The 12,562-nt window shown below is 39.9% G+C and overlaps 1 protein-coding gene across 4 annotated transcripts in view; it reads right to left on the bottom strand.

Annotated features, from left to right (window-relative positions):
- The window catches only part of CREBRF (CREB3 regulatory factor), a 64,999-nt gene that overhangs the window by 38,116 nt on the left and 14,321 nt on the right, over positions 1-12,562 (bottom strand). For 3 of the 4 annotated variants that reach the window (XM_061393227.1, XM_061393226.1, XM_061393228.1), the window contains exons 2-3: positions 3,489-3,683; positions 1,249-1,374 (exon numbers count right to left, since the gene is read on the bottom strand). In XM_061393227.1, coding sequence (XP_061249211.1) covers positions 1,249-1,374; positions 3,489-3,497 — 135 coding nt within the window. In that variant the 5' untranslated portion in view covers positions 3,498-3,683. Of the gene's footprint in view, positions 1-1,248; positions 1,375-3,488; positions 3,684-3,770; positions 3,851-12,562 lie in introns of all 4 variants that reach the window. The other variant, XM_061393230.1, reaches the window with a different exon arrangement.

Below are 12,562 nucleotides of genomic sequence, written 5' to 3'. Positions count from 1 at the left end.
TGTCCCCTGAGAAACTTAGGCATGGTCAAGGGCTCTTGAACTTCACTATAAACACTCTTCCTGAAAAAGTTTACATTTCCTGATCTTTAACTCAGAAAGGATTTGGAGATCTTCTTAGAAACAAGCTTCATTTATAAAGCAAATAATAAAGGCCTTTCCTTCATCATAGAAGAATCTGTCCTCCTAAGTCAGAACTTATACACAGAGTGAAGAGCAATCCACAGAGAGCTGAAACTCAGCCACAGAAAGATGAAATCTTTGCAAAGAACCTGTACCAACTCTTGGGCTTGGGGAATAAAATACTTCTCTCATTAGTACTGTACTTCTCATGAGTAGAGATATAATTTTTAAAATGTCAGTATGACTATGCAGCCATTAACAAGAATACACGTAAGCTCTAATGTATTAAGATGAAAGGCCACTTACCATGTTATGTTAGGAGTTAAGCTACAGAATACTGTATTAATATGTCATACAATTTAAAATATTCATATATTAATTTATTATTAATTTTACATGCATAGAAAAACTCTGTTGGTCTTAATTACCTTTAGGGAGAAGGTTTGGTGGGTGGAGGCTCAGTAAGAAAATGAGGAAATTTTCTGTTTTCCAGTCTGTTTTTGTTCTGTATCAATTTTTCCATTGGTCTGTTTGCTTTGTTTTGTTTTTCCTTTTGCTTGCATATGTGTCTTTGTGTGTTTTACCAGTTTTACTGAAGTAGAGTTTACATACAACAAAATTCACCTCTACAAAGTGTACAACTCGATAATTTTTTAGTAAATTAACAGACTTGTGTCAGCTTTCCAGTTTTCATATACCTATGCTGCTTAAATTGCATGTAATTTAAATTATTCTTAAGTGTCTATTTACCTCAAGAATAAATGATAAGTATATTCAGATATTGCTTGGAATTGCTATTTTTGCCTCACATTCTCTGTAGTACATGCCTTGCTCAATGTTATCATTCCTAAATATCCTAGCTGAAAAGTCTTTTAACTGTTGGGCTAAAAGATGCCTTCTCATCCTCATTGTCAAAAACTAGATCTAAGGATGTTTAGATCTTTCCTCCTACTATTTTCAACGGCTTCATACATCCTGCCAAAATACTATGACTGATACTAATATGCATTAAGTTTGGCCTAATCACATTCTTTTTTATAAAGAAGGCTTAAAAAGGCCTTTATAAATAAAAAAACTATACCTTTACCCCAAATTGATTAAAGCAGAATCCAAGAAAATGTTACTTACCAGTTCATACATGAAATCTGGATCTGAACTGTTTGCTAAGAGATCTGTGCTCATCAGAGTCTGTTCTGAAAAGGTGTGGCTTCGAAAGGCATCCCCAAAAGGCGGATCCATTCCGCTTACACTAGGCTACAACAGAGTGATTTTAATTTTGCAAAGTTAATGACTGCTTCAAGGCCAATTACATACAAGACCATACCTACCAAGTAATTATTTTCATAACAATTTTGTATTTTTTTTCCGCTTAACATTAAAACAACACTAAGATGCATTAAACATGGGAAAAGGAACAGAGTGGCAATGGTTAATAGTACCTAATTTCTAAAAACTAAAGCTTATCTAGGCACCGGAGTCAGCACATCGTGCCCTAATGAGTACTTTTATTTATTAGCTATATAACGTGTCTTCAAACCCATCTCTAACACCACCAGCTGTTCTAACTCCACAAAGTAGAGGATCCCCTGCCATTTCCTGGAGTCAGCAGAGGTAGCAAGACAGTCTCACTCTACACTCCTCAATGAATTCAATATCTTACTTCCCCAAACAACTGAAAGACCATTTGGGCATCTCTAGTCCAAAAATGCCTCCAGGAATGTGATGGAGATAGGATGAGCCAAATATCAAAAAATCTGCTGAGTGAGGCCAGTAACTGGAATATGAACTTAGTAGCCTTAATCTTGATCCCTAAGAAGGGTACAATTTCTAGGACAAAATAAGAAAGGGAGAAAATAAAAAGACTCGGCACCCAGAGTTAATGCTCCTTCTTTTTTCTTTGTCCCCCCTTTCCCATTTCAGTATCTATACAAAACACTCCAGGGTGAAGTTCAGGCTAACACTCCTAAAAAGTGGCCCACACAAGTCAAACTCTTCACTTTGAAATCTAACTTGGATAAAGAAAGAAGATGGGAAAGAATAAAAATTCCCTCTTTACCTTTTTGTTATTTTCCAAGTTACTGTCAAAACTTTAAAAATTTATATTATAGTCTACTTGCTTATATTTCTCTATTCATATACATATACTTTCTACCTAACAGTGACTGACCCATTTTTATGCACTTTTTCATCATGTTTTTCTTTATGAGTATGTCCCATCCCAGGGATGGGTGGCTCAGTTGTAAAGAATCCACCTACCAATGAAGGAGATGTGGATTCGATCCCGGGGTCGCTAAGATCCCCTGGAGAAGGAAATGGCAACCCACTCCAGTATCCTTGCCTGGGAAACCCCATGGATGGAGGAGCCTGGAGGGCTACAATGTACGGCGTCGCAAACAGTCAGACACAGCTTAGTGACTAAACAACTTCCCATCCCATTCTTTTGTTCCTAATCTTCTGCAACCTGTAGGCTGCAAGTTCAAAGTGTTTTATGGACATAACTTCAAGTATTCAATAAACAGCAAATGAAACTGTGAATGGGAAAGAACTGGAAACAGGTATCTGTAGTCCACTTGCTCTAGTGGTTGGGGTGGAGAGAGGCCACTGGTCCACAAACCCCTTTCTTCCTTCACTGCCTGCTGGACCATCTCAGCAAGTTGTTGATTTCCTGTGCTCAAGGCACAGTTCTGCCTGGCCCCACATAAAGCTACCTTATAGTCCCTGGCCTCTCATTATTTCTAGGTTTTTCACTAGCACAAAACAGGAAAGGATAAGAGCTAACCATTGGAGGGGGAAGGGAGGACGTTTGGACATGCAGAGCGGGGAATAGGAGGGTTCATTTATTCTTTCAGTGATTGCCTCAAACCAGTAATTACCATAGCATAAATAGTCATTCTTAGATATGTTTTGTGGGAGGTGTGTGTGTGTGTGTGTGTGCGTGTGTGTGTGTATCTGGGAGATATATATAGGGGTGGGTGGGTGTGTGTGTGTGAAAGAGACATTGCAGTCCCTCACCATTTCCTCCTAATTGAATCCGATGGGCATGAAGGGAGAGGAACAATGGGAAAAAGAAGATACAGGGGAATGAAATGGGCTTTCTGTGGCAGATTAATTTTCTAGGAATTTGGTTTAGCCCCCATAAAAGTCAGCACTTCTGTCACCTTTTAACCAATCTTTCGTTCACATTGCTCCATGTGTCAAGCTCAATGAATTTCAAAGCTGTGGCAAAGGAAGGATATCTATTCAAAGCCAGCTGACAGCAGCAGCAGAATGTCTTTACATACAGCACAGAGTCGCACTAAGACCCGGAAAACCTACAGACCTGGCCGCAGCAGGACTAGAAAACCCTGCCCCTGCCCTGTGTGGTTTACCTGAGGCATTTCCAAGCCCGGATCCTGAGAGTCTGAGCCCACACTTCTCTTTGTTCTTGTTTGTAGATTCCTTTCCAGCTTTACTTTTATTTCAAGACCAAAGATGATTTTCACAACAAACAGCAGGTTTTCCAGGATGCCTTCAATTCAACTGCTTGGATCACTTGTTTTTTTTCTTAATAATTCTGTGCGAATCTGTCAAACAACACAAAGTAACTTCACTGAAAATGCCACTAAAAACAAGTTGACCTTTCAAAAAAGACATTAACAAAGAACACTTACCAGCATTGTGATTTTAATATTAAGAATGTGGCTGTTTTTAGTACCAACTATACTGAAATTCAACATCTGTCCCTTTGTTTCTATAACAGGATTGGTCAATAACCAATTGGCACCGTTAAAAAAGAAAAAACAAACATCAACGAAATTAACATAGGCCCATTTTTCCTGTGATCTAAAAATGCATTTTACTTAATGTTAAAATAAAGCTCCCATTCACTTTATGCTTTATATGAGAAAACAATGTATCAACAATTCCATCTACTGTATAATCAATACTACTAAGTGAATCTACATTTTATATCCCTCATAAATCTACTAGAACAATGAATACATAATTTAGAATTTAACATATCCTTTACATTAAATGGGCTTCCCTGGTAGCTCAGATGGTAAAGCGTCTGCCTACAATGCTGGAGACCCGGGTTCAATCCCTGGGTCGGGAAGATCCCCTGGAGAAGGAAATGGCAACCCACTCCAGTATTCATGCCTAGAAAATCCCACGGACCAAAGAGCCTGGTGGGCTACAGTCCATGGAGTCACAAAGACTCGGACACGACAGCGACTTCACTTCACTTCACTTCTACGTTAAATAGGGTTTCCCACGTGGCTCAGTGGCAAAGAATCCGCCTGCCACAGGAGACACAGGTTCAATCCCTGGGTGGGGAAGATCCCCTGGAGTAGGAAACTGCAACCACTCCAGTATTCTTGTCTGGAAAATCCCGTGGATGGGGGAGCCTGGAGGGCTGTGTCCATGGGGTCGCAGAGTTGGGCATAACAGAGCACGCGTATCACATTCATAAAGGCATATGCAAATTACTCTTTGAGTTATAAGTGAAAGCTGTCCTTGAAGTGAGAATTATTCAAGTTTTGAATATGTGTATGTTGAGAGGGGAAACAGGAATAAGTACTACTTTGCAGAGTGGTTTCAAGGGTTAAACTAAATGACTTCAAATCACCTGGCAAAGGGTCTTGAATGTGGTAGAATCTGACAGGTTAGTTCCCTCTTCACTCCTCTGTGAAGGCTTTAATCAAGAAATAAACAGCTATACCTACTTCATCATCTCTTTCTGGATAAGTGGTCCTCAAAGTGTGATCCCGGAACCAGTAGCATCAATATCAACCTGGAAATTTGTTAGAAGTGCAATTCTTGGGCTCTAGCCCAGATCCACTAAGGCAGAAACTGTGCAAGTAGAGCCCAGGAAAGTGTTTTAACAAGCCCTCAGGATGATTCTGCTCCTCCCTAAAATGTGAGAACCTCTGTTTTAAACTGAATTCCTTACTCTCTTCAGTCTAGATGCAGTGTTATTTCTTAGATTGAAGCAGAGTGCCAATTTAAGCTATGCTGCCCTCTGTAGTTAATACATTCTCTGGCCTAGAGCTTTACAGTGGTAAATACCAACTTCAGAGACCTCTTGCTGAACAAATAAGTGAGAGTCAACAAGGACTCGATAACTATTCTACTCAGTTGGATTAGTACTTAAATTGAATTATCATCTGCATTTCCGAGATCTTTGTTGGGCTCTTCTCTCTAGCTGGCTGTCATTCCCAGGGCACTGTTCTAGCCTAGGAAATACCTTCAAGTGCTCAACCTGGGCCTAGAAACAGCATGAACTATGCATCTCAATCCAGTGCTACAGTTTAAATGGACCGATGCCTGCTCGTGCCAAAGGCTAGTTCTGGCCCAAATGCCCTTTAAGTGGCTTCATGCCTTGAACCTACTGCTGATATGCAATCTCAGTCCTAACTCTTCCCCTGACTCCTGTGTGAAACAAGGTCAGCTGTCTCTTCCAGATCTATTACTTAGATCCCCCTCCCCCCAAAACACAAAGCACTCAAGCGATGCATTCAACAAAGTGGACTGGTTAGTGTGTGTGTGTTAGCTGCTCAGCCGTGTCCAACTCTTTTGTGACCCCATGAACTGCAGCCCGCCAGACTCCTCTGTCCATGGAATTTTCCAGGCAAGAATACTGGAGTGGGTTGCCACCCCTTCTCGGGGAATCTTCCTGATCCAGGGATCAAACCTAGGTCTCCTGCATTGCAGGCAAATTCTTTACCATCTAATCCTGGTCTGGGAGAAAAGTTTGATACTCTTCTAAAACCTGGAAGTTACCCTTTCTAGCAACAGGGTTAAAGGCTCAAGAAGATGTTCAGTTCTCATCAAGATATATTTACTGGCATCTACTATAAACACTATGTACCAACAGCGTGGTTTGGCATTTACTACAGACACCATGTACCAACAGCGTGGTTTATCAGGGAAACATTGGACAAAAAAGGCTAAGTTCCAGTCACAGTTCTCACTTGAAAACTCTACAACATTGGGTAGGTCAATCTTTCTAAATTTCATTTTCTTCATCTCTAGAAAGTAAGTAATATTATTCCTGCTACCAAATTTTCTAAGCCATAAAAATCCCCCCCTTTTTTTAAACCATCTGAGCCACCATTTGTTGGGCTCTTTTACCATCTGAGCCACCAGGGAAGCTATAAAACTTCCATACGAATACAAATATTCATTTAAAATGTTATTTTAAACACATGGCAGTAGAACAAACTTGTCCATGCATTAGCAAAAAGAGCACTTGTTTGGGAGACAAAAGGCTTGCATTCCAGTTTTGATTCCATAATTAAATAGGAGAGTAACCAAGATGTCAGAGTAGAAGGAACCTAAATTCACCATCTCTCATAGGCACACCAAAATCACAACAATCTGCAGAACAAACACTGTTGAAAAAGACTGAAACCTACCAGAAAAGATCCTCAACAGCTAAAGACATAAAGACAGAAAACCACAATGAGATCAGTACAAGGAGCATACTTGCAATATAATCAAATTCCATATCCCTGAGATTGGACAACCACACACTGGAGAATGATTACATTACAGAGATTCCCCCACAGAGTGAGAGTTCTAAGCCCCACATCAGAGACCCCAGCCTTGGGATCTGGCACCAGGTAGAGCTTCTAGAGCATTTAGCTTTGAAGGCCAGCAGAGCTTAATTGTAGAAGCTTCCCAGGGAAATAGCGATTTCACTCTTAAAGGATGCACTGCTGTTATTGTTCAGTCGCTCAGCTGTATCCAACTCTTTGCCACCCCATGGACTGTAGCACGCCAGGCTTCCCTGTCCATCACCAATCCCAGAGCCTGCTCAAACTCATGTCCGTTGAGTCAGTGATGCCATCCAACCATCTCATCCTCTGTTGTCCCCTTCTCCTCCTGCCTTCCATCTTCCCCAGCATCAGGGTCTTTTCCAATGAGTCAGTTCTTCGCATCAGGTGGCCAAAGTATTGGATCTTCAGCATCAGTCCTTCCAATGAGTATTTAGGACTGACTTCCTTTAGGATTGACTGGTTGGATCTCCCTGCAGTCCAAGGGACTTCTCAAGAGTCTACTCCAACACCACAGTTCAAAAACATCAATTCTTTGGTGTTCAACTTTCTTTTTGGTCCAACTCTCACATCCATACATGACTACTGGAAAAACCATAGCTTTGACTAGATGGACTTTTGTCAGCAGAGTAATGTCTCTAGTTTTATTATGCTGTATAGGTTTGTAATAGCTTTTCTTCCAAGGAGCAAGTTTCTTTTAATTTCATGGCTGCAGTCACCATCTGCAGTGATTTTAGAGCCCAAGAAAATAAAATCTGTCCATTGTTTCCCCATCTACTATTTGCCATGAAGTGATGGGACCAGATACCATGATCTTAGTTTTCTGAATGCTGAGTTTTAAGCCAGCTTTTTCACTCTCCTCTTTCACCTTCATCAAGAGGCTCTTTAGTTCCTCCTCACTTTCTGCCATAAGGGTGGTATCATCTGCCTATCTGAGGCTGTTGATATTTCTCCCAGCAATCTAGTAGTAGAAAACTACTAGAGCTCATCCATGAATTTGGTAAAGTTGCTGAATATAAAATTAATATACAGAAATCTGTTCCATTTCTGAATACTAACAAAGAAATATCAGAAAGAGAAATTAAGGAAACAATCCCATTTACAATCATGTCAAAAAGAATTAAATACCTAGGAATAAGCCTACCTAAGGAGACAAAACACCAGTACTCCAAAAACTATAAAATGTTAATGAAAGAAACTGAAGATGACACAGATGAAAAAGATATACCATGTTCTTGGACTAGAAAAATCAATATTATTTAAACAACCATACTACCAAAGGCAATCTACAGAATTCAAAGAAATCCCTATCAAATTCACAGAACTGGAACAAAAAAATTTTTTTTAATCTGTAAGATTAAAAGACCCTGAGTAGCCAAAATAATCTTGAGAAAGAAGAATGGAGCTGGAGGAACCAAACTCTTCAGACTACTTTAAAGTCACAGTAATCAGAACAGGATGGCACTGACACAAAAACAGACACACAGATCAACGGACCAGGACAGAAGGCCCAGAAACAGACCCACACACTTACGGTCAGTCACTCTGTGACCAAGGAGGCAAGGCCATACGATGGAGAAAAGACAATCTCTGCGTGGTGCTGTGGAAACTGTACACTTCATGCAAAAGAATGAAATTAGCACATTCTCTATCACCATATACAAAATAAAATAATCCACTCAAAATGGATTAAAGACCTAAATGTTAAGGCCAGATATTTTAAACTCCCTAGAGAAAACATAGGCAGAACACTCTGAAATAAATCACAGTGATTTTTGGGGCGATTCATCTCCTAGAGTAATGGAAATAAAAACAAAAATAGAATCTGCCTATTGATGGAGGAGCTGAGGAAGAGCCTCTGGTTCGATACTGGGATTGGGAAGATCCCCTGGAAAAGGAAATGGCAACCCACTCCAGTATTCCTGTCTGGGAAATCCCATGGACAGAGGAGCCTGGCAGGCTACAGTCCATGGGGTCACAAAGACTGGAACACAACTGAGCAACTGAGGGCACACACACAGCGAAATTTAAAAGCTTTTGCACAGCAAAGGGAACCATAAACAAAAAAAGACAACCGAGGAACTGGGAGAAAACATTTGGAAACAACACTATCAACAAAGGATTGATTTCCAAAATATACAAACAGCTCATACAGCTTAATATCAAAAAACAAACAACGCAATCAAAAAGTAGGCAGAAGATCTACATGGACACTTCTCCATAGAAAACATACAGCTAGCCAAGACGCACATGAAAGATGCTCAATGTTACTAATTATTAAAGAAATGCATATCAAAACTACAATTAAGTATCACTATATGCCAGTCAGAATGAGCATCATTAAAAAAATCTACAAACAATAAATACCAAAGAGGTTATGGGGAAAAAGGAACTCTCATATATTGCTGGTGGGAATGTAAACTGGTGTAAACACTATGGTGAATAGCATGGAGGTTCCTTAAAAAACTAAAAACGGAGTAATCATATGATCCTATAATCCCATTCTTGGGCACATATCTGGAGAAAACTCTAATTTGAAATATACATGTACCACAACATTCACTGCTTCACTATTACCGTAGTCAAGACATGAAGGCAACCTAAACGTCCACTGACAAAGAGGAAGGGATAAAGATGTGGTATACAATGGAATACTACTCAGCCATAAAAAATAATGAAATGATGACATCTGCAGCAGCATCAATAGACTTAGAGATTATCATATTAAGTGAAGTATCCCAGATAGAGAAAGAAAAACTGTATAATATAGCTTATTTCTGGAATCTAAAGAAATTATACAAATGTAAATGAGCTTATTTACAAAACAGAAATGAACTCACAGACATAGAAAGCAGACTTTTGGTCACCAAAGGGAGGTGGGGGAGATGAATCAGGTGTCTGGGATTAACATATACACTATTATATATAAAGTATATAACCAACAAGGACCTACTGAAGAGCATGGGGAACCATGCTCAGTATTATAATAACCTATAAGGGAAACGAACCTGAAAAAGAATACATATATATGTGTGTATGTGTATATACATACATATGTGTGTATAACTGAATCTCTTTGCTGTACACTTGAAACTAATATAGTACTACACATTAACTATATTTGAATTAAAAAAAAAAATAAACAGCCTTATGAATTAGAATAAGTTGCTATTTCTTATCTCCCAGACTGAGGAATTACAACTATTCTCTCTTAACTATGTAATAGAGATGTTATGAGATTTAAATGATATATTAAATTAAGATGTAGTAATGAAATAGATCTGAAAGGTGATTATTATCAATAGGTATATTTTGCCAATGCATTATTTTCTCCCACAGCTAGTCCAGCTCAGAAACTCAACATCTGTGACAGCTGTTAGCAACAAGGCTGTATATTTTCAAGACACCAACTCCCAAAGACAGGGTATCCACTATGCAGAGAATGGAGCTTGTTCTCCTGGGGAAAAGGTCTTCAGTTGCTCCTCCTAGTCTCTTAAGCTAAGTTAAGTCGCTTCAGTCGTGTCTGACTCTGTGCGACCCCATAGACGGCAGCCCACCAGGCTCCCCCGTCCCTGGGATTCTCCAAGCAAGAACACTGGAGTGGGTTGCCATTGCCTTCTCCAATACATGAAAGTGAAAAGTGAAAGTGAAGTCGCTCAGTTGTGTCCGACTCAGCGACCCCAAGGACTACAGCCTACCAGGCTCCTCCATCCATGGGATTTTCCAGGCAAGAGTACTGGAGTGGGGTGCCATTAGGTGGCAGCAAAAAGGATGAGACGTGGGTCAATTCTACCCCAGGCAGCAGGGCCTTTATAGTGACAATAAACTCACCCAATCTCTAAAACTGATGACTCAAGCTCACAATACCAACTATCCTCATCCCCAGCATTTTGCACCCATTTCACAGAAGTACTTGGTACTGTTCCAAACATCTACTGTGAAACAGCCAAGAAGAGACAAACTCCCTGACCAAAGCTGCAAGAGAAAAAAAAAAAGAGTAAGGGCTTCTACAGCAGTTACCATTAAACAGAATCTTCCATAATGACAACTGCTCCAAAACTATCTCCTACACAGAAGGCACATTAGATGGCCAAGTAACACTAGGAGGAAGGTGTAGTAACATGCTTCTGGGGGAAGCCTTCACACTTCTGTGGGCTCAAGAATATCCATGTTCTACTCAAAGTTTTTGATATTAAAGCATGTAAAAAGTTAATGATCATTTCCACATGTCTGACCTAAGGAATATTCGTTCCTAAGAATTTTAAACGGTTACCCAACAGAAGTGTTGTAAGGTTAGGAAAATATCATGTTAAAGCTGTTACACTGCCTTTATGCAGAATCTCTTGGAAACTTTAAGATACTAGCTTCTAATGTGCATTATAAATCACCAATAGATGAACAGAGCAGATCTCATTTCTCAAACTTATTTGATCATAAAATCCTCCACCCTGCCCTCAAGCTGACCTCAAGGACTGGTGGTTACGCCAGGAAGAAACAAAAACCCAACAATGACAGCTAGGGGAAAGGCTAAATTAATTCCCCTAGTTATTACTTCCTCATTCACAGCTCTAGCTCACTAGTCCCCAGTACAGTTTTATGAGTCTTTCAAGAAAGAGGACTGTGGTCCATCAGAAATAATATTTACCAATAGATTTTCTGTACTTGGGCTCATTCAAGACTACTCAACAAGAGCTCCTAGGTGCAGGAAGATACTTCAGTAACAGAGAACTACTTTTCTAAAGCATCATCCTAAAAGATGATGCTGTGAAAGTGCTGCACTCAGTATATCAGCAAATTTGGAAAACTCAGCAGTGGCCACAGGACTGGAAAAGGTCAGCTTTCATTCCAATCCCAAAGAAAACAATGCCAAAGAATGTTCAATTACCACACCATTGCACTCATCTCACATGCTAGCAAAGTAATGCTCAAAATTCTCCAAACAAGGCTTCCAACAGTATGTGAATGGAGAACTTCCAGATGTTCAAGCTGGATTTAGAAAACGCAGAGGAACCAGAGATCAAATTGCCAACATCTGCTGGATCATCGAAACAGCAAGAAAGTTCCAGAAAAACATCTACTTCTGTTTTATTGACTACACCAAAGCCTTTGACTGTGTGGATCACAACCAACTGTGGGAAATTCTTAAAGAGATGGGACTACCAGACCACCTGACCTGCCTCCTGAGAAATCTGCATGCAGGTCAAGAAGCAACAGTTAGAACCTGACATGGAACAACGGACTGGTTCCAGATTGGGAAAGAAGTACATCAAGGCTACATTGTCACTCTGCTTATTTAACTTCTATGCAGAGTACATCATGCAAAATACCAGGCTGGATGAATACAAGCTAGAATCAAGATTGCCAAGAGAAATATCAATAACCTCAGATATGCAGATGACACCACCCTTATGGCAGAAAGCGAAGAGGAAGTGAAGATCCTCTTGGTGAAAGTGAAAGAGAAGAGTGAAAAAACTGGCTTAAAACTCAATATTTAAAACACTAAGATCATGGCATCTGATCCCATCACTTCATGGCAAATAGATGGGGAAACAATGGAAACAGTGACAGACTTTATTTTCTTGGGCTCCAAAATCACTGCAGATGTTGACTGCAGCCATGAAATTAAAAGACACTTGCTCCTTCGAAGAAAAGCTATGACCAACATAAACAGCATATTAAAAAGCAGAGACATTACTTTGCCGACAAAGGTCCATCTAGTCAAAGCTATGATTTTTTTCCAGTAATCATGTATGGATGTGAGTTGGACCAAAAAGAAAGCTGAGCACCAAAGAATTGATGGTTTTGAACTGTAGTGTTGGAGAAGACTCTTGAGAGTCCCTTGGACTGCAAGGAGATCGAACCAGTAAATCCTAAAAGAAATGAGTCCTGAAAATTCATTGGAAGGA

The sequence above is a fragment of the Bos javanicus genome, chromosome 20, assembly GCF_032452875.1.
Source record: "Bos javanicus breed banteng chromosome 20, ARS-OSU_banteng_1.0, whole genome shotgun sequence".
Lineage (NCBI taxonomy): Eukaryota > Metazoa > Chordata > Mammalia > Artiodactyla > Bovidae > Bos > Bos javanicus.
Note: the sequence above shows the minus strand (reverse complement) of the source record. Positions and strands in the feature narration are given on the sequence as shown.